The sequence below is a fragment of the Sporothrix brasiliensis genome, assembly GCF_000820605.1.
Source record: "Sporothrix brasiliensis 5110 chromosome Unknown Cont18, whole genome shotgun sequence".
In the NCBI taxonomy this organism is placed as follows: domain Eukaryota; kingdom Fungi; phylum Ascomycota; class Sordariomycetes; order Ophiostomatales; family Ophiostomataceae; genus Sporothrix; species Sporothrix brasiliensis.
Genome location: NW_024467137.1, coordinates 1,274,239 through 1,301,899, shown reverse-complemented (window position 1 = coordinate 1,301,899; position 27,661 = coordinate 1,274,239). Strand labels below are relative to the sequence as shown.

General features: G+C 56.3%; 10 protein-coding genes across 10 annotated transcripts; 6 read left to right on the top strand and 4 right to left on the bottom strand.

The window, feature by feature from the left end:
- Positions 1-1,519: 1,519 nt before the first annotated feature.
- Positions 1,520-5,485, bottom strand: SPBR_01222 (Niemann-Pick C1 protein; the record flags this gene model as incomplete). Its single annotated transcript, XM_040759533.1, has 2 exons — positions 1,520-5,128; positions 5,201-5,485. 2 exons carry the CDS (start codon positions 5,483-5,485, stop codon positions 1,520-1,522), a joined length of 3,894 nt encoding a protein of 1,297 aa, XP_040619365.1.
- A 1,194-nt stretch (positions 5,486-6,679) lies between these two features.
- On the top strand, positions 6,680-9,000 carry SPBR_01390 (uncharacterized protein; the record flags this gene model as incomplete). The annotated part of the gene is made up of 4 exons (XM_040759701.1): positions 6,680-7,288; positions 7,687-7,834; positions 7,927-8,522; positions 8,821-9,000. The coding sequence occupies 4 exons, from the start codon at positions 6,680-6,682 to the stop codon at positions 8,998-9,000; spliced, it is 1,533 nt and encodes a 510-aa protein (XP_040619364.1).
- Positions 9,001-9,933: 933 nt separating this feature from the next.
- On the top strand, positions 9,934-10,925 carry SPBR_01896 (uncharacterized protein; the record flags this gene model as incomplete). The annotated part of the gene is made up of 2 exons (XM_040760206.1): positions 9,934-9,947; positions 10,046-10,925. 2 exons carry the CDS (start codon positions 9,934-9,936, stop codon positions 10,923-10,925), a joined length of 894 nt encoding a protein of 297 aa, XP_040619363.1.
- Positions 10,926-11,636: 711 nt separating this feature from the next.
- SPBR_01357 (dynamin GTPase) lies at positions 11,637-14,178 on the bottom strand (the record flags this gene model as incomplete). The annotated part of the gene is made up of 2 exons (XM_040759668.1): positions 11,637-13,994; positions 14,080-14,178. 2 exons carry the CDS (start codon positions 14,176-14,178, stop codon positions 11,637-11,639), a joined length of 2,457 nt encoding a protein of 818 aa, XP_040619362.1.
- A 1,770-nt stretch (positions 14,179-15,948) lies between these two features.
- On the top strand, positions 15,949-16,452 carry SPBR_02087 (cytochrome c oxidase assembly protein COX19; the record flags this gene model as incomplete). Its single annotated transcript, XM_040760396.1, has 3 exons — positions 15,949-16,001; positions 16,086-16,235; positions 16,329-16,452. 3 exons carry the CDS (start codon positions 15,949-15,951, stop codon positions 16,450-16,452), a joined length of 327 nt encoding a protein of 108 aa, XP_040619361.1.
- An 860-nt stretch (positions 16,453-17,312) lies between these two features.
- On the top strand, positions 17,313-19,574 carry SPBR_01403 (succinyl-CoA synthetase alpha subunit; the record flags this gene model as incomplete). Its single annotated transcript, XM_040759714.1, has 1 exon — positions 17,313-19,574. One exon carries the CDS (start codon positions 17,313-17,315, stop codon positions 19,572-19,574), a length of 2,262 nt encoding a protein of 753 aa, XP_040619360.1.
- Positions 19,575-20,795: 1,221 nt separating this feature from the next.
- Positions 20,796-22,064, top strand: SPBR_01763 (uncharacterized protein; the record flags this gene model as incomplete). Its single annotated transcript, XM_040760073.1, has 3 exons — positions 20,796-21,225; positions 21,326-21,909; positions 21,984-22,064. The coding sequence occupies 3 exons, from the start codon at positions 20,796-20,798 to the stop codon at positions 22,062-22,064; spliced, it is 1,095 nt and encodes a 364-aa protein (XP_040619359.1).
- A 1,521-nt stretch (positions 22,065-23,585) lies between these two features.
- On the top strand, positions 23,586-25,608 carry SPBR_01457 (cytochrome p450 monooxygenase; the record flags this gene model as incomplete). The annotated part of the gene is made up of 2 exons (XM_040759768.1): positions 23,586-25,372; positions 25,440-25,608. 2 exons carry the CDS (start codon positions 23,586-23,588, stop codon positions 25,606-25,608), a joined length of 1,956 nt encoding a protein of 651 aa, XP_040619358.1.
- Positions 25,609-25,712: 104 nt separating this feature from the next.
- On the bottom strand, positions 25,713-25,952 carry SPBR_02149 (uncharacterized protein; the record flags this gene model as incomplete). The annotated part of the gene is made up of 1 exon (XM_040760456.1): positions 25,713-25,952. One exon carries the CDS (start codon positions 25,950-25,952, stop codon positions 25,713-25,715), a length of 240 nt encoding a protein of 79 aa, XP_040619357.1.
- Positions 25,953-26,328: 376 nt separating this feature from the next.
- Positions 26,329-27,425, bottom strand: SPBR_01851 (uncharacterized protein; the record flags this gene model as incomplete). Its single annotated transcript, XM_040760161.1, has 2 exons — positions 26,329-26,941; positions 27,025-27,425. The coding sequence occupies 2 exons, from the start codon at positions 27,423-27,425 to the stop codon at positions 26,329-26,331; spliced, it is 1,014 nt and encodes a 337-aa protein (XP_040619356.1).
- Positions 27,426-27,661: the final 236 nt, after the last annotated feature.

Here is a 27,661-nt window from a genome sequence, read left to right as displayed (position 1 = left end):
GTGTGTTGTCCGTTGGGCGAGGCTTTCATCCTCCTTGTCCGTTCCTTTCTCCAGGGGGCGTCGGCGACATCAGCCCGGTTTGGAGAGCCGCCTGGCTTTGTTAGTTTGGTGGTTTTGTGGGCTTCGCTCTTCGCAGGCTTGTTTAGCGTCTCGAGGAGAACATCGGTGGATTTGTCGAATTCCATCTCGTGCCTTTGTGTCTCACTTGTCTTTTCGAGTTCTCGCATGATGTGGACATGTTCGCGCCCGAAAAGAAGCGAATGACGGCGGCTGAACGAAGGGTTCGTGCAAAAAGCGAAATGCCGAATATCCCGCTACGCGGGACGGAGTGCAGTTGCAGTGGAATCTGACGTTGTTCTGTGTCAGTCACAAAGAGGGCATGTCAGAGAGATACGAAAGTGGGCAGACCATCCGAGAAAAGGGGAACATAAAAAAATAGGCAAAAGGTCAGACCATAGAAACAGAGAATTCTTCGGCACTTAACTCAAAAGGAAACCACGACTGTCGACACACACAGGGTGGTTCAGAATTTTGGTCGCATTTGTAGATTTAGGAAGGCACGAGCGAACCAGCGGACCACCCTGCAAGAGCAACTTGGAAGCACCTTCCGGCCCGCCTGGTGAAAACACATATGCAAACAACACAATTCCATCATAACGGGCAGGAGCAAGTTAGTGGTGGTTACTCGGTTGTCGGTGATTGGCCCCGTCAGAACAGGAAGGCGCAACGGAGAAAACAGCTTGGTTGTGATGGGCGAATAAGAGAAAGAGCTGAACTGCGACGATGAAGTTCTTACCGTTATTCTGCAAAGGGCGCACCAAAAGGTAATATGAATGCGGGATGGAGGCACTTGAAATGTCTGTTGGCGCGAAAAGGTTGTCTTTATTACAGCAATATTTAGAAACAGTAAGAAATAAAGAAAGAAAGGAGAGAGGCCTCGTCAAGGTGTGAAAAATGTCGCTGTGCCTTACATAAAGCAACAAAATAAGACAAAAAAAGGGAACAAAAAGACAAAACCCATGCAGCTCGCTCTCTACAGTCTTTCGCATATCATCTGTGGTGTCACCTTCTCGTCGTATTATGCAAGGATGAAGACAAAAAACAAAAAACGCCGCAAAGCAACCCAATACAAAACATGTTAAATATACATCGCGTCAGTGTCGGCTTCGGCGCACTCGTCAATCGGTGGCAAGCGGCACATGAGGCGATAGTTGCATCCGTTGCTCGGCTGCTGCCTTGCCTTGACTCGGAGCCGCCGCAGCGGATGGTTGGCTAGGCCTCGTTTTTGCTGTCGTCCGCCTGCTGGTAGCCGGCCGCCCCGTTCCTAGCTGACGCCGCCTTCTGTTGATTGTTCGACTGGTGTACTCGTCGCCATGAGATCGTGGGCATTGTCACTCGTACTATAGCTGGCTCCCACACCGTAGTAGTGGTATTCGATACTGGACCAGTCGTACTGGTGAAGACCAGGCCGTGCAAGGCTGCGGACGGCAAACCGTCGAGCAGGGAGAGGCTGCTCGCTCTACAACAGGCCATCCTCGTCGTCCGACGTGTCCTCGGCGTCGCGCAGGCGGCTGGCCAGGTCGGCTGGCAGACCGCCCTCACCGTCAGCGTCGAGGTACTCGCGGCCGCCCGCGACGCTCAGCGCAACGGGCAGGAAGATTAACGCGTGCGTCGAGGCAAAGGCGACGAGCGCCACCCAGACGCGGAAGTAGTAGATCTCAAAGATCTTACTGCGCGTAAAGGCAAGCACAGTGACGCCGAGCAGCTTCGTGAGCGTGATGCCCGAGAACACGGAGCCGCCCACATTGACGAGGGCCGCCCAGGCGCGCTGTGCGCGCGCATCCGGGAAGCGTGTGCGCGCGTTGTGGCGGAGGAGACCTGACGGGAACGTGAAGGCCCGTGCAATGTGGGCACAGAACTCGACCGAGATGCCCACGCAAATGACCAGATTGACCAGGGACACGGCATTGAGCGACACGCCCATGACGGCCATGGCGCCGACAATGTCGCAGATGGTCATGGCCACCGTGCACGCGACGACGGCGGCTGTCATAAAGGAGCCGAGGATGAGCCAAGAAACGGCAAAGATGATGGCCATGGCCGAGCCCAGCAGCGTCGCCGAAAGCGACACGATCGTTGCATACTGGTCAAAGAAGACGTAGAACACGCTGTAGGGGAACACCTCGACGCCCGTGGACGCCGTAATGTCCGAGGCCACCCGCCGTGCCGAGGCATAGGCCTGGATGAAGTCGTCCTGGCTGCGGAGTGGCGTGTGCATCGTGCGGAAGTGCGTGGCAGGCAGCGTGTCATGCTCCGCGTCAATGACCAGCGCCTGACCGTACGTCGCCTGGCCGCCGAGGGGGCAGTCTTCGGTGGTTGGCGCGTTGATAAACTTCTCGAGGTAGTGGACAAACTCGTCGCCTTCTGGCATGCCGGAGAGTGTCACGTTCCAAGGCGGGGTACGGCCAGCGAAACACGGCTTGCCATGCTCGACACAGCAGCTCTCAAAGTCGGGGTTGAGCCACAAGAAAAAGTCGTCAATCCAGCTGGCCGCGGGCGACGCAATGTAAGACACGTTGGACCGCTTGCGCTCTTGCTCGAGAATGCCCGTCAGGGACGTAAGCTGGCACGATGGGAAGCGCGAGCAGAGCTCCTGCTGGTGCGACCGCTGCGTCGCATTGAGGTCCTTCGTCACAAAATAGACCGGGGGGCCAGACTCGAAGTAGTCGTACAAATCGTTAAAGTAGGGGATGAGGTAGGAGTCGTCGGGGATCGCAACCCGCTGGTCGAGGCCAAGCTCGACGTAGGGGAGAAGGGCAATGCCCGCAGCAAACAGGCCCGTGAAGAAAATCAAAACACCTGCCTTGACGCTCTTCTTTAGCAGTGTAGGCGCATAACGCTGGCGGATGAACCGCTGCAGCACGCTCTCCCGGGACAGATCGTCACTGTAGCCGTTTGAATCGTTGTACCGGCCGGCGTACTCCTCGTTGAGGTGAACCCGCGCGGATTTGACTGGGATACAGAACAGGATATCGGCACGGTTCTCCTCGACGCGAATCTGGTTCAGGGCCAAAACGGACACGAAACCAGTCACCTGCAGGATGGCGTTGATGAAGACGGCACCAGCTGCGTAGATGGCAAAGTTGCGGACAGCAGGCATGCCAACAAACGCACCGAGCGCAAACGACGCCGTCTCCGTAATCGCCGAGAAGAGGATGGACGGGCCCATGCGGCCCAAGGCCAAGGCCACGCGATGTGCAACCTCTTCGTCCCGGTGGCTGATATTGACACGCTCAAACTCGTGAACGATTAAGAAAATGTTATCCACACCGACAGCGAGGACAATGAATGGGATGACGTCGACGATAATGAGTGTCGCCTTCAGGCCGGCCCAGGAGAACAGACCAATGGACGCGGTGATGGACAGAACGACAATCAGGACGCCAATAAAGCCGAGGCCGAACTTGGACTCGACCAGGAACACACCAAAATGGCGAAACAGGTCGCCAAGGGAGAGCGTGGTCGACCCGAGCGCGATCGATGCGTACAGGAACATGATGACATAGCTGATAATGATAATCTTGGCGTCGGTGTTTGTCGACTTGTTGAGCTCCTCTTCCAGGCTGATTTCGGTCGAGAACGACAGGCGGAGGCCACGGGAGGAAGCCTCTGTCTGCACGTCGAGAAGGCGCTTCTTCAATGCCTGCTCCCAGTCCATGGCCCGTTTCACCTCGGGCGTGTCTTCGGCATAGTTGTTGACGACCCAGGTAACCGTCATGCCGGCAGCTTCGTCAGCGTGCGCGGCATCCGGGAACTGTCCTAGAATCGACTCGGGATCGAGGGGCTGGCCGTAGTCGGCGCGGCATTCGACTGGACGCTGTGCGCACGACCGGACCGTCTGCTTCCAGTACTTGTCGACAAGCGACGGCTCGTTTCCAAAGTAGGTCGCGACGGACTGCACGACACAGGCAGACCCGGTCGGCTTGAGGCAGACGTCGTCAAGAGTCACGCCGTACTCTTGTCCCTTGAGCTCCCGGATGCTCTTCTCCACGCCCATCCACCACTGAAGGGTGTCCTGGCTGAGGACAGGGCCAGGTCCAGAGGGGAGGGTGTCGTTGACCAAGAAGGCCTGCTCGGCACGGTAAAATGGCCCGAAGTTCGTGTCGAAGAAGGCCTTCTCCTGCGCCGCAGCAGACGTCGGGCTGACCCACAGCCGCGCCGGATCGAGCTCCAGCTTGAAGCGGAAGAGGCCGAGGCTCAGCACGGTCGCAACGAACAAGCTGCATCCAATGCTGAGACCGGGGAATCTGGCCGCCCAGTGGCCCAGCTTCCGGAAGACCTTGTTGCACCAGATGTTCAAGATGTAGTCGGTCGGCGCGTCTTCGGCGGCCGCGACGTCCGAGGTCGACCTACGGATAAACCCATAGAGAAAGGCGTGGTGCTCGTCGTCTTCGACATCGTCTTCGTCGTCGGCGTCGCCATGGGGGTCGTGCAGCAGGGGCAGGCCCTGGCTCCGGTTCTGCCTGTACCAGAAGCGCAGGCCGGCCCAGACAAGGACGAGTGCCGCCAGCACCGAGTACGTGAGAATCGAAGCAAACGACAAGCACGGGAGGAGGCCCACATGGCACTCTGTCGACTTTTTGAGGGCGGGCAGCTCGGGGCACACGGCCGGACAGTCCACGCAGGCACAGCGGAAGTTGGGGTCTTCGTCGTTGCACTTCTTCGGGACCGATTGGCGCGGCGACATGCCCGGTTCGGGGTACGCGAGGGGAAAGTTCATCTGGAAGGGCGAGCCGCCGAGGCGCTGCTTGCCCAGGAAGGTGAGGAATTCCGTGTAGTTCTTGGCGCCGCCGCCGATCAGCGCCATGGCCTTGGAGTTGGTCGGGCCAAACTTGACCTCCTTGCAGCTGTCGTAGAAGCCGGCACCGTATTCTTCAGACACAAGCTGATCGAGCTCGGTGACGAGAAGCTTTCCGTTCTTCTCGGCGGCGTCGGTCACGTTGATAAAGAGCGATTGGTCGGGCGAGCAGGTGAACGAGCAGAAGAGGTTGTAGAAGTTTTCCTTGCAGGCAGGGCAGGAGGAGATGAGCTGGTTCGCCGTGGCGAGGTTGTCTTTGAGTGCTTTCACCTAGAGGGGGACAAGTCATGGTCAGAATGAGTGCTCAACGGCTAAGAGACAAAAGTCCTCCTGTCAACGTACTTGCTCGCCATCGCAGCACACCGGCCCGGACTTCCACTTGGGCCCACACAGGCCGACGAGCTGATCCCGCAGCTCTTCATCAGGCTCCGTCGCAAGGCCGTTGTCCACACACGGCAGATCGGCCCCGAATATACTCCGCTTTCCACACTGTCCACGGATGGCACATCGGCCCGCTTCGTGCCTTGCTGTGAGGCCGGTGATGGTCGCCGCCGCTTCTCCCAGGCCGGCTAGGAGGAGCAGCGCGCAACTGCCGCCTGCAGCGACGGCTCGCGAGAGCCTTGTCATGCTATCAAGCGAGGCTCTACACGCATGCAAGGCTGTTGACTCTGCTGCAACAATGTGTTCGAAGCTGTTGGTGAGCTTGTTTGTCGATTCCGGTGAGTGGGTATTCGGAGTGGCTGGAGTGTTTGGTCGTGTGATGCGTCAAGGCTCGGTCGCACAGCAACGTATCAAAGCGAAACCGAGCAGAGTTCGCAGTCAGGACAAAGAAGCGGGAGACGCGACAAAGGAGATGCGAGGCAAAAGAAAGGTGCAAGTGTTGAGTGCTGTGACAGAACATCTGACGAAGATGGGTGAGCTCGGCGCGGCAGGAGCAATGGGCAGCTGCCCGCTAACAGCCAGTCCCGTGTGGACCCACAGTAGTCGCCTGCGTCATCGTCACTGATTCCACACTCCACAGCAAAGGCTTGGCGTGTCAGCCGGATCGGAAAAATATAGCCCCGCAAATAGAATCAACCAAAGGCTACGAAGTATGCTCAAAGCCGTAATTACATCTTGGCATCAAAATTCACTTTGCCCAGGAGATTCTTTGCGAGAATGCATTGATCTTATATCATATGCAAAATCGACGTTTGGTTCACACCACGGTCGACGCCGATATCCGACTCTTTGTCCGGTTTCAGCTAGTTTTTTTTTCGTTGACATTTCACAGACTTCAGCCTTTCCTCGTCGACATTTGGTTGCTTTGCCGCTGCCGATGCTCTCATGCGAATGCACCATACAGTTCCGTCGCCAGCCACGATAGTCTATCTATATGCACCGAATTTACCTCGGAAATAGGTCCTAGAGAGAGTTCTCTATTGGCCTGCTCCTGTGGCTGTTCCGAGGGCGCGGCGGGCTCGTGGTGCTTCGCAGCCAGTTCCCCAGCTTGATCTGGTAGTTGACGAGTGTTGACTTGCCCTGCCAACGCGCATTTCGCATTGCGAGTCTCCATCGTTTGATTTATATTTGGATTTCCCTATATCTGTCCGGTTTGTCGTCCCAAACAAAGGCGGATCGTTCCTTCTCTGTTTTTGTTTGCGGATATTGGATCGCGGCTTCCGCATTTGGATTTTATGACACCTTCTCCACGCGTCGTCATCCTAGCCGTTTCCTGTATTTTGATTCCTTTCTGTTACCACTTCTGTTCTCGTCCTTTGGACAGGTTGCGTTTCTCTCTTGCGTTTGTTTACGTCCCATACCGCGGCCACTCTACGGACCATGGCCGCATCACCGCCCTCTTCGAGTGCTCCTGACGTCGCGATGGATGGCGATACCAAGCACCAAGCCAACCGCCAGGAAGACATGTCTGCCTCGAAAAAACGCAAAATCACTGGCGACGATGCGTTTTCAGATGCAGATGCAGCCTTGAATGCCACAAACGGACTGGCTGCTCAGTCAAAAAAGGCGAGGCTGGATGAATCCAACCGCCTTTCCATGGATAGATCACTACTACCCACTGAGATCTGGCACCACATCTTTTCCTTCTGCCCCCCCAGGACGTTGGGGAATTTGTTGATGGTCAACAAATTGTTCAACTCCTACCTAGATCCTGCTTCGCCTGTCGTGGTGGAAAAGCGTCCACCACCGCTGGCCAAGTCTGTCGTCAAAGTCATAAAGCCAAATGATATTTGGCGCAATGCTCGGCGCACCTTTTGGCCAAAAATGCCTGCCCCTTTGAAGGAAAAGACGGAGCTGGACATGTGGCGTCTTGCCTGCTCATCGACCTGCCAGTTTTGTGGCAAGCGGGACACGCGACGCACGTTTCCTGCGACGGACCCTCTTCGCGGACCAGGCCTCGATGGTGTGGCCCGTGTCTGGGAGTTCCGAGTTCGTTGCTGCGGGTTTTGTCTGTCCAAAAGGACGGTAACGGTAGGTACATTCGTCCATCTCTGGAGCCATTGTTCTGGATAGACGTTCGGTTCTCCCGTTTCTTTGTGTTTCCCGATCAACTAACCCTCGCCACACAGGAAATGGACTTGGTCTTGTCGGCTGGTTCAACGTTCCTCATTCCAGCCCTTCAATTTGTGTTTGTCACCTCACTAGCCTGTGTTGTCCCACTTCACGTTATAGAACGAGGCCAGCTTCCGGCTTCGTCAACATTGACAAAGTTGTTTTGGGCGGCTGACGTTGAGAGCCTACGCGAGGAGTTTGCGTCGGTGAGAGAGATCGGTGCTCCTGCAGCGGAGGAATGGCAGAAAGGCTTATCGAAACGGGGCTCTGACCAGCGAGTTAATATCGCAAAATGGGAAAAGTATGACGACTCTGGTGGTGTTGCCAACATGAGAATGCTTCTTCATCCAGATGTCAAGGGCCAGCCTCCTACTGTTCTGGAGCCGACTCAGCGTACTGAGCTCACACAATCCCCAATTAAAAGTAAGTTTAAACGAACAACGTTGCAATTGCCTTCTACTTCGTCTAACAAGATCAAGATCTAGAGGGAAAAATTATGCCCGCGTCTGCCACAGCTGTCGAAGGACAAAAGCTGGTTTCGACTTGTGTGGCAAAGCCTCCCGATGCACCGGCCAAAAAAGAAAAGACGTCCGAAGAAATTGACGCTGAGTGGGATCTGATACAAGGTCCTGTCCGACTCAAGATCCTTCGATATGCTGACGAAGCAATCATTGGTGACTGGGACGATGGTGATAAGGTGACGAAAGACAATGCTCCGGCGTTTGCTGCCGATGTCCTGCTTCATGTACGAAAACGGTTCTACACGGAAGTCGAAAACGACGCAAAGGCGGCACGGGCGTTCGGTCGAGAGCCGACCGTTGACCCTGTTGGCGGACCCTTCACCCAAAAGCTCACGTTGGAGAATCTAAAGTACGTGTTTGACGTCAAAGTCAAGCCGATCACGTCCAAATTTCGCACCGATTTGTTCCTTTGCCCTGTTTGCGATACAAGCATGAAATTCTTCGGGTTTGAGGGCGCCATTCAGCACTACGCAGCGAAGCACACGAATATCCTTAGCGTTGGCAATATCGTTGTTTACTGGAGGGCCGAGTGGCCAGAGGATCCTCCGTTCCGGCCAAATCCTCGCACTGCTAAAGGCACAGGTCTGCCGGTGCCACTACCTCAATCTCCGACAGCAAAGCTTCCAATTCAGCGAGGCCCCGGCCCGGCGGCTAAGCGCTCTGGCAAGGACCATCAACAATTTGGTGCTGCACAGACTCTGCCATACCAAGGAACAGCGACTCACTTCCCACCGCCACCATCACAATTCCAGTCTAGTCATGTCCAACCGACGCAATTCCATATGCAGGCCAATCCAGATGACGGTAGTCTCTACAGTGGAACATCCTTTGGTCCTAATTCGCAACAAGGTGGTTTCACTTTTGGCGCTCCCTCGTACCACAACCCAGTCGGACAACGGACGGGGCCAGGTTCGTTCCAACCGCCGCCGGTCTACCAGCGTGCATCTTATGAACCACTCGCTGGAGGAGCTAATCAAGATGCTCGTTCTTTCTCCACTGGACCGCCAGCACAGCCTTCTGTTTTTGAGGCTCCGGGACCAGTTGTTCCCCCTGAACATCAAGCTTTGAACCCCTTCATCTCGAAAGAGCCTTATCAGGCCCATTCTTCTGCTGTGGTCCCGTCCAATCCGGTTGACCAAGCTCCGAAATCGCCCTACCAAGAACGGCTTGATGAGCTTGTACGATACGCACGTGTACTGTGGAAGGACCTGCTGTCTCTCCCTCGCATCCCTGATGTTGTCAGAATCCAGACTTTACTCTTTCATGCAAACAAACACTACCATCAAATGTTTGGCGCACAGTTGCCATTGACCCTCTTCAAAGATAGAATCTTGAAGTCCGTGGGTATGGCACCCATTGGCATCATTCAGAACCTGCGTTGCTTCGCCTGTACTAGAGGCCTTGACCCTGTGCAGCACAACAAGAAAGGACAAATTTTGTTCACATTCGCGGAACTTATCACGCATTTTTCTCAAGCACACATTGAGGGTCGGACAAAATGGTCGAACCCATTCAATGTGAATCCAAATGCGGCCAATCTGCCTCGTAACTGGTTGACTGAGATGCTGACCCTTCCTCCCAAGCATGAACTCGCTAATATGGCCAAGGCACCGCGTGGAAAGGCCATCCGGCTTGTCCTGGCTGAAGCAATCCAAGATGCTATCAACCATCAACAGGACAGCGTCACGGAATCTGAAGCGCAGAAACCAACCCCAGAACCTGCAGTCGCGCATACAGAGAACGGCGGCCCTACTTGGAGACATGCAGATGGCGCTGCAAGACCGAAAGCGACCGGACTTTCACGTCTATCGAAAACTTCAACAAGTGTTGTCCTGCCTCGCGAAAATCGAGTGCCGGACGTCAATCTTAAGCCGAAATTCCAAAAGGCGCACAAAAAGGGAAATGGTAGTCAACCTGTGGAAAAACCTGCTGAAAATTCAGTGGAGAATCTTGCAGACAAGCCTGCAATTACTATCAAGGAAGAAGTGCAAGAACATAACCATGTTCCACTATCCGTACGTGTTCCTGCCGCACCAGAAGGCAAGCAGGATTTATTGGGGGCACTTGAGGCGCACTTGGATGGTAAGCCATTCACCCGTACGTCGGCAGCAAGAGAGCCGCCACCGCCTGTTCATCCCCCGGCCCGTGTGGTGTACGTTGACGAGTACGGCCGCGAAGTCGTTCCGAGACACGCCGACCAACGCGACTTGTATCGTGGTGGCCGCGATCACCCTCGCGACGACGAGCGGTATGGTCGATATGTTGCGGTTGAGAGAGGCGAGCCGTATCAGAGACGGGCACGATCACCTCCTGCAAACCAAGGCAGCTACGCTCCACCATCTCGTGCCCCTACGGGGCAGTACTGGGACCGCAGCCCACCCCTAGCGCGACGATACGCCGACGAGCCAGTGTATTCCGGATTCCCCGTGGGCTACGAGGAAGCGCATGAACGTGGTGCGCTGCCTGGACCGCACCATCATTATGCCCGCGCCCAGCCACGCCAAGAGCACTATTTAGACTATGCCGATAGGGCGGGTCGTGCGGAGGTGGCCTACCGACCAGCAGAATATGACCCATACGAAACTTATGAAGTCGTGCAGGTTACTGGACCAGAAGGCGAGTACCTGGTCAGACGTCCAGTGCGACGGGAGGCACCGCATGCTGGCCAGAGGGGTTCTGAGCGCCACTATCCGTCCTCGACAGTAACCCCTGCACCCGTACCGTATGATGGTGTCGGCGGAAGGGATGCTGGTGGCATTGTGCGACACGATCGCGCTGAAAGCTACCGCGAGTCAGGCTACGGCGCACGGTCCGAAACCTACGGTGCCGGAAACCTGGCGTACGGACGACGCGTTGTGGGCGAAGGACCAGAAGCAGTACCACACCACTCGGTGGCGCGGTCAAACTCGGCCTATTATGACGAGTATGACCCGCACAACCCATCGAGTGGAGGGGCAATGCAGGAGGCACCGAGTCAGATACAGTACCACTAGAACTGGCAGATGTGCGGCTCAGCCTCAGGATACGAGACCAGTATGGTGCATATGCCGGGCCGGTTCACCATGGCCGGCGGTTATGGCTTTGCAGTAGGTCCCTTATATGGTAGCAATCCTCCAAGATGAGCAGTCGCCTGACTTTGTCCTGGGCATTCATTTTTTTTTTGGCTTCTTGGGAGGGACACTTCGTTGACACCATATCACGAAATATCGATTTGGCACAGCTGGCGATATAAATAACGGAACACAAAAACAGAATGAAAAAAACAGAACAATTTTAGTAAACTTTAATCCACATATGTGACAGAGTGCCTTTATTTGTAGTATTGTACTGTATTCGTCGAGATAGTATCGTTCTATGTAGATGACGGGTGATGAGATTAGGACGTGAGCGGGAGAATTGATGGGAGAGAATGTGTAGGGATCTGAGGAATAGACATGATAGGTGAAGTTGAGAGAGTGGTGTTACAAGACATGTGTATGAAGAAAACGGCAAAAACAATAAACATAGAGCCGAGCGTCGTCCGACAAGACAGAAATAGAATCCAAACCAGCGAAGGATGCGTCAAAACAACAAGAAAACTTTGTGACAAAAGAAAACCCCAACGTAAAGTCAAATCGGCACGTAGAGATACAGAAAGCGCCTCCCTTCTTATTCCATTTTCCCCCTCTCTTCTTTCTCGCAATATATAAACTTGGGTGTATAATTTATACCACCTCGCCAATGATCTTGGCGGCCTCCTTGTATGTCTCCAGCAGACGCTCGCACTTCTCACGCTCCTTCTTGACGCCGTCGTCCTCGTACAGAAGCTCCTCAAAGAGCATCTCCTTGTAGAGCTCGCTGACGAGGCGGTTCTGCACCACGTCCTTGCAGTGGTTGACCAACAGGTGCATGATGGCCTTGGGCACCTGGTCGGCAATGGACTCGCGCACAATGTTAAAGTACGACGAGATGAGCGCGCGGATCAGTTCCGTCTCCATGGCCTCGCGGTCCGTCAGCGCGGGTTCGCCACCGGTGCCGTTCGCGCCAAAGAGGTCCATGCTGCCGCCCGCACCGAGCGCGCCAGGGTGGCCGGTCGAACGGCCGTATTCGTCGCTGCCGGCACCAATGGGCGACCGCAACGGCCGGTCGTCGGGACGGCGCATGCTCTGGCTAAAGGTAGGCTCGGAAGTCTGGCTCACGTGGCGGCCAATGTTCGCATTGTGGTGGTGGCCGCTGGGGCCGGTGCCGCCGATGGCGCTGCCGTCCTTGCCAAAGAAGTAATTGAGGAACGAGTCCTTGGCGTTGTTGATGGCGGGCTGGTTGAAGCGCGTCGGCGAACCCGGCCGGCCGGCGCCGTTTTCCCGCGCTATGGACGAGCTGCGGCCGCCCTTGGCCACCTTGCGTAGAGCCGTGGTGGTCGCGCCGGCACCGCCGGTGACGCTCAGGTTGTCCTCGTCGACCTCCTCGGGTGTCTCCGTACCGGCAGCACCACCGGCCACACCGTTGGTGCCAGTGCCGTTGGCAGCACCAATCTCTTTGAGGCGGCGGCGCTCGCGGCGTTCGCGCTCTTCCTGGATCAGCCGCTTGCGCTCGCGCTCCTGCTTCTCGTTGACGACGTGGCTCATGGCGGCAGCGGCGCCTAGGAAGTTGGGGTGGTTGGTGTTGATGTAGGCGCGCTGGATCGAGATGAGCGACTCGACGTAGTTGGACGCGGGGCCCAGACGCTCACGCAGCAGATCAGAAACGACCTCGATCAGCTTGGCCTGCAGGCGCGGGAAACGGCTCAGCTCCGTGGACCCGCAGGTGTGGCAGATCTTGATGAGCTCCTCGTACACGAGCTCGACGCACCGCTGACTAGGGATCTCGAGCAGCTTGATCTGGGGCTTGACGAGCAGGTCAAAGGCCATCTCGGGGACGAAGAGACTGGGCCGCGGGCCGGTGGAGTTGCGGATGGCGGTCCGGATGTCGAGGGCGGACAGGTTGGAGGTGGGATCGATCGACTCGAGGGAGCTGCCAAAGACGGAGTTGAAGATGTAGTAAATGCGGGCACCACCGCACAGCTCCTTGGTGGAGATCTCCGTGGAGGTACCATCGATGGAAGAGATGAAAGACGTGGCAAAGCGGGTCATGAGCTGCAGGATAAGTGAGCCACGGTGCTCCTTGCCGCTAAAATGCATGTCACCGTAGCTGGCCAGCTCCTGCTGGGTCTGGCCCATGAGGGTGTTGAGGCGGGCCTTGATGTCGGGCAGGCGATCGCGGATGTGGGTCATGAGTGTGCCGTTGAGCGTCTTGGCCAGGTACGACGTGCCGCAGCGCGTGGAGATGTTGCGGTAGGCCGGGTGGTGCTTGAAGAAGTCGGTCTCGGCCTTGAGTGCCTCCTCCATGGGCTTGTTGCCCTGGATGTCCTGCTGCGACCGGTTGACAACGCCGATCCAGCCGAGCTTGAGCGGGTAGACACGGCCCGACAGGATGTCGAGCGCGTTGGTGCCGTGGTCCATCAGGTCGACCTTGGTCAGGACACCGATTGTGCGGCGACCGAGCGGGTCGACATGGCGGGCGAGCTTGAGGGCCTCGGAGTTGACAATGTCGACGTTGGCCGGGGAGACGGCCAGGATGATGCTGTTGGGCTTGGCAATGTACTCGGAGATGAGGTTGCGTGTCTGCTTCTCAATGTCGGTGGGCTGGTCGCCAATGGGCACCTTGGTCAGACCAGGCAGATCGACAAGGGTTAGGTTGAGTACGTCGGGCGAGTAGATCTTGAGGTTGATGGGCTGGCGGGTGATGCCCTTGTTGTTGCCGGCGACGCGGCTCGTCTCGTTCTCAATCTCGCGCTTGACGTCCTCGAATTCGTTGAAGCGGCGGTTCGGCAGGTGATGGAATTCGGCCCATTCGTTGCGTCGGGGAGCATCGTAGCCACGGGGCTTCGCGGCGGCAGAAGAGTCCTCGTCGTCCTCGGGAACGTTGATCAGTTGCAGGATAAGTGGCCGCCTTGTGACGATGCCGCTGCCGCGAGGGAGAAAGTCGCGACCGACAATGTTTTCGAGGACAGAGGACTTGCCGGCAGACTGGGAGCCAACGACGACCTGGAGGAGGGAGAGGAAGAGAAGCGCGAGTTAGAAGACAGGTTCAGTTTTGTTGCGCACGTGCAGCAAGCGGGGCAATGCTTACAATTTGTGGGAGATCGAGGGAATCGTTGCCGATGGTGTTGAAGACGAGGTCTTGCAACTTGTTGACCGTGGTCAGCAGTTCGTCGCCGAGGGCTGCCATGCTGTTGGATTTGAAGGAAGAGAGAGGCAGTGTCGAGAAAGTGGTGTCAAAAGGAGGAGAGAGGCTGACGAAAATGTCGAGATCACGACGCGTATATTCGTTACCGCAACGGATGCTTCAACCTCGGCGGCCAAGGTGCAGCCCGAGAAACTGGAGCCTCGTGTCGAGGTGCCACCACGCGGTCGAGGAGGTGGAGGAGAGAGAGCGGAGGATCAAGAGAGAATGCTGAGCGGTGTCGTCGAGCAGATAGAGAGTGTCGCGCGAATAGCAGGGCGTGACGCACGGTGATGACGGGTAGAAGGTACGGCGATGACGAAGACACAAAATTATCACGAGGGAGCGAGAGGGAAAGCCAGAGTGCCGAAAAGACCAGAACAGGCAGTGTGTTTTTGCAAGCTACTCCGTCTGGGAAGAGGCAGTGGGCCTAAAAGCTAGACGGAGCGATCAGGGCTAAGCTCAAGGAGGACAAGGGGTGGGCCTTGCGGGTGGAGGAGGCGAAAGCCAGGCGATGAAAATGGACCCAAGAGATGCGCGAAAATAAGCAGCCAGTGGTAGATTGGCTTTGGGTAGTCTGGAGTTTCTTTGCTCGTTTGGGGCTTTGTCGTGGTGGGTGTAGATGGTGCCGGAGCTTTCAGTGCGAAAGAGGCCACCGGCCGACGGGAGCAAGTAAATAGGTTCTGACAGTGGATGACGACGAGGCGGCGATAGTGTGGCCAGGGGAAAACGGGTTGTTGGATGTCAAAAAGTCAGTGGGCAGCCTAGCCGTTGTAGTGTTGTCGTCTTTGGTGCTTTTGCACGTTTTGCAAAAGTGAAGCCAAATTCGGGTTGCAAATCAGTCGAAAAGGGGGAATTCGCAGGTTCGAGATGTTTGCAGGAATGGCAAGAGGTTTGCAGGTCGCTATGGGAAAGTACGACCCAATTTGGGGCTCAATCAACACAGAAACGCAGGAGCACATTCTACTTCGTACAGAGATGGAAAGTACGCGAACGACGCGCTGCATGTCACCTTCCGCGCGCAGGTATAGACAGGGGGGGCTGACTTAGTGGTTTGCTTTGTGCCTGTTAAATGGGCAAGACAGACAACACGCCGCCCTTTGTCCCTGCCTTGAGCCTCCCTTGATTCAGCATCTAATCGCAATGCGCTCCTGCCCTGAGCAACTGGAAATTGGGCTGTTATGCGCATTGGGAAGGCAGACAGGACGTACCAGGGCGCCTGCCTATCGTTCGCCGAGTAGCAATTGGCAATTCATGCGGCAGCGGCAACCGCTGGAACCACTTGTGGCATTTGCACGGACAGTCCGACGCCACGGCAAGCGCGATGCGGGCGATGACGAAGGGGCGATTTGGACGCTGAGCTTGGTGCAGTGCGAAACTGCTAATAGAAATACGAGACGCTGATTGGCCAGCCGCATGGTTCGCTTTTTGCCTGGCTCGACTTTTCGTGCATTTCGACTTTGTAAGGTGAGCATGATCGATTGAACTCGCTTTGCAAAGAATCGATCGGCGACGGACGTGAGGCCGGCTTTTACTATTGGCCCAGATTTCTTGTTCTATTTTTCTTCTGTCATTAATCGCATGCTCTTTTCACCGGCGCTGACACACGGCCGCTCCCTGCGAACGAGCTTGATCTCAGAATCAACGGCCGAACCGACAGCAACGAGAGGCAAAAGGCGTACGGCCACGGGTTTCGACGAATAAAACGGCCGGTAGTAAACGGACTGCCCAGTACGTCCTACCTCGAGCCGAGGGCCGAATCTGACACTTGACACCATGAGCACCTTTGGCAGTCCGGGCGGCGGCAGCATCGCGACGAAACCGACACCGTAAGATGGCCTGAACCCACGATATACGATATGGACGGTATGCGATTATGCGGGTTCGAGGACAAAACGACCTAACAGTTTCAGGCCACAGCGCGGCAGCTTTCCTTTGGACCACGAGGGCGAGTGCAAGCGGGTAATGATGGACTACCTCAGCTGCATGAAGAAAGTAAAGGGCATCAACGAAGACGAGTGCCGGAATCTGGCCAAGGCGTACCTGGGATGCCGGATGGACAGGTGAGTGCGGCGGTCGCAGGAAACACAGTGAAAATAAAAGGAAATTAGAAAAAAAAAAATAACCGCACTCGAAACGACGGGCTAACTTTCCAGAAATCTCATGGCGAAAGACGACTTCAAGAACTTGGGATTCCAAGAAAAAGACGACCAGGCTGGCACTGACAAGGGCGGCAAGGCAAAGAACGAGACCAAGACACCAGGCGAGCTGCGATGGTGAGTCGTGTTTGTGTGCGGAATGGTACAAGGTTGTGTTCTCCGTACCCTTGACATGTGATTTTCAAAGCCAAAATATGCAAAACAGTTCAGAACAATAAAAATCGAAAAAGTCCAACTCGTCCCACCGTACTCACCCAAAACTCACGCATCTCAAAGCCAATTGATGCCTCGTGACATCGGATTTACTACACGGTAAGGACAGGTCATGCCGTTCTCCTCGGACAAGGGCCGCCATCGTCGCCGGTGTCGCTCCGAGAATTGAGTAGCCGACCTCACCTCCAACATCTCCACTCTCCCCTCAATTCTGTGACGGATTTAGGCGACCAGCAGCTGTCTCCACTAGCAAGGAAAATGGAACACGACATTTTGTGAGCGACAGCCTGGTCCCCTTGGACTTCCTTTGGATGTGGACTTTTTCGCTTCAATGCTTCTTGCATGCTTCTCTTGTTCGTTAGTCAATATTCAGGTCCGTCCGTCTCTGTTGCACCGAAACACAGTCCGGGCGAGCTCATGTTGATTTCGCTATCCACCAGCAAATACCAGCGAAAAATACCGTAGTAAATAGCCGTGCATCAGTTCACTTAGTCGCCTATATCAGCGCCTGCCACTGTCAACATCCTGCAATTATTCCCAGTTGTCATCATATAGAAGGAGTAGCCTCGGCTTCTGTGCGGTTGCCTTCCTTTTTGTCAATATCTAGGGACTGATTTTGATTTTGATGTTGACTTTCGTTTCCTTCCCCTCACTCTCGTCCGCAGCTCATATTATGCAGAGCGACCTCCATCTCATCCCCACGTACGCCCTCTCCGCACATTCTCCCCTCACGCTCACTTTCTCAAGCTGCGTCATATCGTCTCCGAAATGCTTCAAGTCCGCCCACAGCTTTCCCGGCAAGCACGGCTGGGCCGACCGTGTCTCGTGTGCCGGTCCGTGTGCCGCTACTCAAGCGTCTCCAGCTCAACACCCCCCTCGCCCGTCACGTCTCTCTCCACCGATGCCACTCTCCCCAACCTCCGCATTGGTCGCCATACCCGTGTCGTCTTCCAGGGGTTTACTGGCCGCCAGGCCACGGCCAATGCCCGCGAATCGCTCGCCTGGGGCACCAACATCGTCGGCGGCGTGACCCCGGGCCGCTCCGGCGAGCACTTGGGGCTGCCCGTGCTGCCCAGCGTCCGCGCGGCCGTCGAGACGCTCAAGCCGGACGCCACAGGCATCTATGTGCCGGCACCGCTCGCGCCCGCGGCCATTGAAGAGGCCATTGCCGCCGAGGTGCCCTTGGTTGTCGCCGTGGCCGAGCACATTCCCGTGCACGCCATGCTGCGCATCCACGCCATGCTCAAGACGCAGTCCAAGTCGCGGCTCGTGGGTGCCAACTCGCCCGGTATAATCTCGGCTGTTGGCGCCTGTCGCATCGGGTTCCAGCCGCTGCCGTGCTTCTCGCCCGGGTCGGGCCCCGGCACGCGCGTCGGCATTGCCGCCAAGTCGGGCACGCTGAGTTACGAGGCGGTGGCCTCGACGACACGGGCGGGGCTGGGCCAGAGCTTGTGCATCGGCGTGGGCGGCGACATTGTGGCGGGCACGGATCTGCGCGAGTCGCTGGCCGTGTTGGCCGACGACCCGGAGACGGACGCGATAGCGCTGATTGGGGAGATTGGCGGCACGAGCGAGCTGGAGGCGGCCGCGTGGATCGAGGCATACAGGAAACGGGCGCAGGCGGCGGGCGCTGTGCCCAAGCCAATCGTGGCGTTGATTGGCGGCACGCACGCTGCTGTTGAGGGCCGCATCATGGGCCATGCAGGTGCCTTTGTTCTCCCCGGCGAGCCGACGGCCCAGGAGAAGATCCAGGCGCTCGAGCGGGCAGGCGCGACGGTGATTGACCACCCGGAGAAGTTTGGGCAGGCAGTCAAGGCGCGGCTGGACGCTCTTTCCCCGAGCGGCAGCGGTGCCAACAGCAGCAGCCTGTTTGGGCAGGCGGGACCGACGAGCCAGCGCCGCAGCATGCACACATCGACGCTGTCCCGAAACGGCAACAGCAAGCGGCCTACGATTCAAGGGGGGATGATGTCGCGGCGGCCAGCGCACACCACCACCCAAAAACGCTCCATCTACATTGGCCAGGACGCCACGTTTGATCTTCTGCGCAAGCAGGGCGTCAACGCCGCGCCCTACTCGGGCCAGGGCACCCAGCGCTACCTCGCCATTACCGTTGACCGCTCTTCCAAGATGCCGTGTGTGCTGGCGGCCCCGACCTACAATGCCACCGTTTCGAGCATCAGCAACCTCCGCCGTTTCCCGTTTGGCTACCGCGCCGGCGTGGACGGCCTGCTCGCGGCCCGCGTCGCCGACCACCTTGGCCTCGACACGACGTCCTCGACGAGCGAAACCGAGAGCCTGCGCAAGCTGCTGCGCGTGCTGTACGCCACCTTTCTCGAGCAGGAAGCATACCTTGTCGAAACGGCTGTCGTCGCGCGGCTCGCCGACGTCAAGGTCGTGCATGCACGCCTGGGGCTCGACGACGTCGGCTTCAACCAGCGCAAGGCCACCGGCGACGAGACCACGCTGTGGCTTGCCTCCGTGACGGCGCCCATGGAAGCCAACGCGCGCGAAGCCGCGGCCAAGAAGGACGGCATTGTCTACGTGACTCTCCACGACAACGACAACAGCAACGACAACAGCCACAACAATGACAACAACAAACAAGGGCGACAAGGGGCGGCCGCGCCGGCGACGATTGGCACGCTTGTCAACGGCGCCGGCCTGGCCATGAACACGGTGGACGCGCTCGCCGGCCTTGGTGGGCAGGCTACCAATTTTTTGGACACGGGCGGCAAGGCCACGAGCGAGACGGTCAAGACGTGCTTCCAGGTACTGCTGCAGGATCCGCGCGTGCGTGTCATCTTTGTCAACGTCTTTGGCGGGCTGACGCTCGGCGACATGATTGCGCGCGGCGTGCTGCTGGCGTTCAAGGAGACCAATGTGACGGTGCCCGTGGTGGTGCGCATCCGCGGCACGAACGAGGCCGAAGGCCAGGGGATTATACGGACGAGCGGGCTGCCGCTGTTTGCCTACGACAGTTTTGACGAGGCGGCGGCCAAGGCGATTGAGCTGTCCAAGGCGGCATGAAAAAGTTTGGTTGGGTGGTTGATGGAGATTGAGAAGCCGAATTGTACATACACTGCTATACTGGAAAGTAAAACCAAGAATAGATGATGTTTGATCAGACAAGAACGAGAAAGAGCCATTGACCGAATTGTAGACGAGGCGAAATACGGAAAACCGAGTTAGTGGGTATCTGCCGTGTGGAAAGACGGCATGGGATGGCTGTGCCTGTTTGCTTGACTACGCCGTACAAAGGATCTAGGTGACGTATGAAAGCAGACTTGGGAATACGAGGGCGGCCATGACACCGATTCTCAAAGGAGACAGCAGATACGGGCCATACGTAGATGGAGGAAAAGGCGCGAATAAACGTCATTTGTAGAATGAATACCTCGACTGGCAAATGACAGCAGAGAGGCACAGTGGCAGAGTGGCCGAAATCAATGTGCAGTTAATCTATGCTGAAGTGTCTGGGAATCCTTTAATAACAAGCCGGCCCATCTGGCGTTTTCTTCTGTTCACTGGCACCGTCGTTCTGTCTCTCATCGACGTCCCTTCATTAGAGAGGTGCAATGCCCCAATCCTTCACAATGTACTCTCAAGAAGCAGAGGCGACGCAGTGCAAAAGTCTGCAGCTGTCCTCACAAGCAGACGAAAAAGATGGTCTGCCGCCCGGTTTCAGGCCCTCTATTACGCGGCCGGTAATATAATTAGGCACGGGTGCTGGGCCTTGTCGAAGGATGGCCGGAGAGGGGAAGGAAGATAATTTCGTCTTTTTTTTAAAAAAAAAATAGGAAGTAACAAAAAGATAGGAAGAAGGGCACCGCCACACAATTGAGGAGATAGTCCTCCCCAATCGTGGTCGCTTTCCTGGCCTTTCTTCTTCTTCTTCTTTTTCATTTTATTTTCACCGTTTACTTTATTGCCTTACGATAGCTAGTCGCAATTAAGAAGGCGATCGTAGATGGAGAGGCATTGTGGGACCCGAAATGAAGTCAACATGAGAAATGGATCGTCACCACCCATGGAATGCCAGTATAAGAGATATGCCAACGCACTCAACGACCACTCAACAACCACTCTGTTGTGGCTTTTTGGGATAACCGGTCATTTTAAGTTTAAAGACGATTTAGAAGTCTTTTATTTCTTTTTCTTTGCTTTTTCCCCTTCTTTTTTCTTTCTTTGGTTTACCTCTCTTTTCTCTGCCACTAAAGTTCATTTCCAACTCCTTTACGAAAATACATGATGCCCTCTCTCTTCAAAGTCACCGTCACCGTGGCCGGCTTTCTTTCGGCCGCATCGGCTGCTGCACTCCAACGGCAAGACTGCACTTGGAGTGTCGTCGCCTCCGCAACCGACACATGTGCCACCATTGCCGCTGCCTGGGACCTGAACGTAGAACAGTTTGCCGTCTACAACCCCATCACCGGCTGGAACTGCTCCGACGGCGTCATTGCCGGCGAGACGTACTGCGTGGAGCAAAACTACGGCCTCAGTGCTCTTCCTACGAGTCCGTCCATCACACCGCCCCTACCCTCGCCGACATCGGGCGACCCAAGCAGTGGTGGAACAGGAACTGGAACCGGAACCGAAACTGTTTCTGCGCCGACAACACCCACTGCGCCCAACGGCTCGCCCATCCCGTCGCCCGTCCAAGATGGCATCACACCAGATTGTAAGACGCTGCCGTTTTTTTTTTTTTTTTTTTTTTTTTTTTTATGCTTGACGTTTGGTGTGTTCGTCACTTACATGATAAGGCATCTCTTTCTACAAAGTGGCCAAAGGTGACACATGCGCCAAGGTGGTCTCCAAGTTTGGCACCTTTTCGCTGTCCGACTTTTATGCCTGGAACCCGGCCGTCGGCACCGACTGCTCGGGTCTGTGGATCGACACGTACGTCTGCGTCGGCACCACCGCCACCTCCACCACGAAGCCCACCACCTCCAAACCGACATCGTCGTCGCCCACCGGCTCGCCCCTGCCGTCGCCCACGCAGGACGGCCTGACCGACAAGTGCACGCGCTTCTACAAGGTCGTCAAGGGCGACACGTGCGCCAAAATCGTGGCCAAGTACGGCACCTTCTCGCTCGACGACTTTTACGGCTGGAACCCGGCCATCGGCACCGACTGCTCCGGTCTCTGGCTCGACACGTATGTCTGTGTGGGCGTCCCCGGCACGCCCACCGCCAAGCCGACGCCCACACCGACCAAGGGGCCATCCCCCGTACAGGACGGCATCGACCCGTCGTGCAACAGCTTCTACAAGGTCGTCAAGGGCGACACATGCCAAAAAATTGTCGCCAACAACAAGAACAAGCTTACTCTGGCGGAATTCTACAAGTGGAATCCGGCCGTTGGGGTGAGTCATGACTCCGTGACAAATGCTCATTTGTTTTATGTTATGTATTTTTCGTGATGAAACTGACGTGATAGGATGACTGTTCTTCGTTGCTCCTGGACTATTATGTTTGTGTTGGTGATGGCAAGAAGCGTCGGTTTGTGAAGGTACAGTAGAGTGAGGCGGTGGATGAGCTGAGTAGGCATGGCATAAAGCGGATGAATGTTACATTTTTGCATTTTGTGTGATAGCTTTGACTTACGTTCTTCTAAGCAGATTATTATTTTACGCAGTTCTTGCAGGTTTTTATATTTTGGCAATAATTGTATACAAACCAATTCACGTAAGGCAAATTGTATGTTTTAAAACAGCAAATAAAAAGCCACTTCAAAGGAAATTCACCACACTCACAACCCATAACACGCCATGTCGTATAACTGCATATTACTGTTGAAGACGTCGCGTGGTGAAACACAGACAACTGCCTAGCAATGCTGAGAAGCGGCAGGGGCTGAAGGAGGCTGCCAAACAACATCGAGGGATCCAAGCGTTCAAACAACCGACTCCGAGTATTCCTATTCGTTGAATTTGTTTGCCATGTTTGTTCTTCATGTCTTTTTTTTGAGTTTCTGCCGTTTCACGACGTAATTTTGTTCTTCTCCTCGTGTCTTACTGCACAGCGCTGTGATTCCGATACGATATAATTTTTGCAAAATTCACAACTTGCCGATATGTCTAGCTGCGATGATGCCATGCATATGCCCTTCTGGCTCTTCGCCTTCTTCGTTTCTATAAAAACGGTCTTTGAAATAATTAAATCGAACTGCACCGAACAACCGTTAGATTAGCTGTGGTCTGTGCAGTTGGTAGACTACCCTAGCGCCAGAGCTACCCCTGACAAACACAGCTTCCACTTGAGACACTGTCTGGCTACTCTGAATGGAGATTTTTGGTCAAAAAAAAAAATAGAAAAAAGAAGACGTGGTAACAAATATGAAGTGAGAGCGACCGTGTACGAGCATAGCGTAGACATAGTGAATAAACTACCATCTTGTTCACCCCTGTCTTCCCCAGCAGTGCAATTCGCGATAATTGCTGACCGGGCCTTCGGAGACTTTTAAGAGCCCTTGAAACACGGTAAGCTGAGAGGGAGCGTGCAGCGCGCCACAGCAAAGGAGAGGAACAGCAGACAGCAGGTTGCACAAGAGACCAGCAATAAGAAGAGCCATTTCCCAAACTGTCTGGGCCTAAAAGTAAGCGTCGCGACAAAAGACCCAACGTCGAAAGGCAGATCACGGCTTCATCGGTGGTGGCCATAAACAACACTGAGCACTGAATTTTGGACTGTGCACAAACAAGCACTGCGCCTCCGCCTGTGAGCAACTGGGACTGCAGTACAAAAGAGACGACAACCGGACAGCTGCAGATAAGACGCAAGGCACGCACGGCGTCCGAATACTGGCTTCGCCTCACGAATCATACGGCTGAGCAACAAAAGCCGAGGTCGTTGCAAGGAAGGAGCACGCCAGGCCTGGATACAGCATCGCGCCTTCCCTGTACTTGCTCTTTCCGCCTTTTGCACGTCTCGCACTGCTTACCTCTTCCCCCGTCTCCTTTCCCCCGTCGTCAATATTTTGCCTCGTTTTGACCGCCGCCCACAGACTCGGTTTGAGCGCAACGCTTTGCTCCCCGTCGCAATGGCGACAAATGTGTCCACCGGACAGCACCCGGTGGCCGCCGCCGCCGCCGCTTCGAGCACGGCGTCCTGTTTTACGCCACCATCTGGCGCATCTTTGCCGTCCAACCTCATCGCCACGGCAGTCTGTCTCGTGAGCTTCTTCGTCACTCACGTTGTCGAGTCTCTCACCGCACTGGCTGCCCGCTTGACAGTCGCCCGTATCATTGCCGCTGTCGCGGCCTTTCTCGTGGCGGCCTTCCTGGCGGACTGCGCCCTCAAGCCGCGCTACCCGCGGTCTCTGCCCCGGGTCGGCTACGGCGACAGCGTCGTTGCGACGCTGCGCAACTGGTTCGGCTACATTTTCTACTTCAACGACTGGGTCGACGAGGGCTACAACAAGTTCTCCAAACAGAACAAGGCATTTCTTGTGCCGTCGGCGGCCTCGCGGCCGCAAGAAGTCGTCGTGCCCCGCAACCAGACGGCCTGGATGCTCGACCTGCCGGACCACATCCTGTCGGCCCATGCCGCGCACGGCGATGTGCTCTATACGGAGCACAATTTCATTTTTGACGCCCACGCGCATGCCCGAGCTTTTGCGGCCAAGCACGGCCTGCCACCCGTTCCGCCACGCGGCCCCGGCGACCACCACGACCACAAGCGCTCGCCCGTTGACGAGGATTTCCACACGCGCGTTGTCCACCGCAGCCTCGCTCGGCACCTGCCGGGTCTGCTTCCGGCTGTCGAGAACGAGGTGATTGTGGCTGTCGATGCGGCCTTTGGTGGCGGCGACGCCGCTGCCGCTGCCGGTGATGGTGATGGCGAATGGCACACGATCAAGCTTTGGGACGCCTGGCTGGCCATGGTGCCGCAGATTACAAATCTCCTCCTCGTGGGCCCGGACGCCTGCCGCAACCAGCCGCTGCTCGACACATTTGTCAAGTTTGCCGACACGGTCGTCACGAACAGCTTCCTGCTCAACATGTTCCCCAAGCTGCTGCACCCGCTCGTGGGCCGCCTCGCCAGCATCCCCAATCGTCGTCTTTGGCGCCGTGCCCACGGTTTCTTGGAGCCGCTCATCCTGGAGCGTATCCGCGTCATGACGTCCCCTGAGACGAACGAAGCCAGGGACACGGTCAACGAGGACTTTATCACCTGGCACATACGCATGGCCCTGGCCGAGGACCGCAGAGCCGAGCTCGACCCTGTCGCCATCTCGAAGCGCCTGCTGCCCATTGAGTTTGCCGCCATCCACACGACTGTGCTGACCGGTTTCTTTGTCATGATCGATCTGCTGACGTCCGACCCGGCCTACATCGAGGGCATCCGCGAAGAGGTCCAGGCGGCGCGGGACACGTCACCCGATAACCCCGACAACCCCGATAACCATTGGACCAAGCCGTCGCTCGCCCGTCTCCGGCGCACCGACAGCGCCATCCGCGAAAGCATGCGCGTCAGCAACTTTGCCACGTCGCTGGTCAAACGCAAAGTCATTGCACCGGGCGGCATCACCAACGCGGCCGAGGGATGGCATGTGCCGTACGGCGGCCTCCTGATGCTGGACCTGGCCGGCACGCACCACGACCCGGACTTGTATGCGAACCCAGACCAGTACGATGCGTTTCGCTATGCGCGGCAGCGCGAGGCGTATGACGCTGCCACAGTCGCGGCGCCAGCAGGTGCCGGAGGCGAACAGAACGCCGCGAAAACGCCCGAGCAGATTGCGGCCGACGCGATGCGTGGGCTCAAGCTGGGCATGGTCACCACGAGCGACAGCCACCTGGCCTTTGGCCACGGCCGGCATGCATGGTACGTCTCTTCCGGCTGTGTCGTCAAATGTGAAAAGTTGAAAGACGCGTTCCCGCTAACTGAACAGCCCCGGCCGTTTCTTTGTGGCACACGAGCTCAAGATGATTCTGGCCCACCTTCTCACCAACTTTGAATTCAAACCCCTCGAGACGAAACCAAAGAACATCTGGATTGGACAGACGATCATCCCACCAGTGGATGTCAAAGTGGAAGTCCGGAGGAGGAAGGCGAAATGACGACCCATCGGTGCAGATCATGGCCGTTGAAAATGCATGCCAAATAGTGCGCATAGATACCCCCTAGCACATGAGGAAACGTCCTCACATTAGCAGAGTGTAATTCAAAGTCGGTCTCGACGGCTGTCAACGATCGTCCACGTGCAGTAAAGATGGTCCAGGGTGACAATATCATAACGGCTGATCATTTCCACCTCCGGTATGAGACTGACGTTGAGCGACGAGCCCTCCATCTTTTGGTCTGTACGTCCCAGCTCCAGCACCGGTGCAATGGCTTCCTTGAGATCTCGTGTCGTTGTAAAAGCACCGCCCGTCTGTGTCGAAATGGCCGCCCTTTGGTTCATCACCAAATCCACCACAGCAGGCGGCTAGTCATGGCGGCTTCGGTTGCAACAATATGGAGGAGTGATGAATACTTTGAGCCATGTTTGGAGGCGGGAGATGAGCCCATGTCATGATAACTGCTACTGTCTAAAACGAGACGTTGCATTTCGCAACTTGTCGACGCGGAGTACCAAGATACAGATGAGACCTGTCTCCATATTCGGTAAAGCGTTTTAGACTGCCGACATTGTTTCTACGAACATTGTCAAAGGCCTCTCTCCTTTCCACCCTCCCCAGATTATGGCGGTTATCGACACAACATGTACACACAAGGCCCGTCGTCCTATTTTATTTTCAGTCATAATCTATTATCGCACGACCGTACGGTCGTTGAAGTCAAGCAGTTTCAGCATTACCAGCACTCGATTTCGATTGCCCCAGGCGCGGAAGAACCACGTCGAGATATGCCAGATCCATGGAACCCTCTCCCGCAGGAATTTTGGTACCTTCATCTGTATAGGCAAAGCCATTTTCCAGAAAGAGACCAGCCAGAGTGGCGACGCGCATCCGTTCACGGTCGTCGTCCGAGACGGACCCCAAGTCTTGCTCGAGGCTCTCGTGGAAGAGATTTCGTAGATGTTGCTGCTTGGGATGATAGCAAAAGCCTCTGGCCACCCGGTTCACCCCGAGCATGGTCTCAAGTCCCCCGAGGGACATGCCGAACGGACCCATGGCCGCCCCAGGCCAGTCACAGACGCCAGTCACGGCTCCGGTCGTTGGGTCTACATGGATGTTGTTCTCCAGGAGGTCAATGTGGTTGGGCACCTGGGGCCAGTCCTCTGTGAAAAGCCGCGGAAGCTGTGCAATGATGCCTTCCAACGTCAGGCGGAAGCGCACGGGCAAGCCCTCTCTGAGCATCGTGAGTTGCTCGACGTACTCGGCCGACAAGACACGCGGATCTTTGCGCGGCGTGGCGGCAGGCGTGTTGTGCCAGGCTGAGGCAAAGAACCTGAACAGACGGTGGGTAGCAGAAGTAAGTGATCTGCACGCGTGCGGCGTGGACTTGGATGCAGACGAGGACAGCAGACACACCTGGCAAAGCTCTGAACGGTTGCCCCGAGCAGACGGAAGTCGTCTTTGTGCAGCGCTTCGCGCGCGAGATACATGGAGACGCCGCCCACGTTGGTCATCTTGTACACGTGGAGGCTGCCCAGTCGGCCACGGCCCTCGTGCAGCGGCGTGAAGCCCTTGTAGGCTTGTTCGATGTAGCCAAAGAACTCTAGGTCAAAGGGCGAGTCCTGGTTGCGAAACTGCACAATGCACGTGCCCGCCACGACAGTATAGCTACTTCCGCCCTGCACAGCTGTCGGTGTGACGGACGCGCCGGTCATAGCCGCGGCATATTCGTTGCACTGATCTTGCGTGATCGGCGCGTTCTGCTCGAAGAAATTTGACATCTGGTATTGTGCCAGCCTTGCCATTGTTTGCTCCATTGCGCCGTGTGTCAATGGAAGCAACCTGTGCCGCGCAGAAGATGGTGGTGTCTATGATGCAATGGGAGTCGAAGAAGCTGGGAGTGCAAACGGCTCCTCGGGTGCTGATCAGGACTTGGCACGTGCTTCGACCACGCAAATTTGTATGTGTGTGGCGCGTCGTCTGGGGTCAGGGCTGTGCTCCAGTGTCGTACTCATCTCGGCTTTGGGTCGAATTGGCCATAATGCTCATAAAC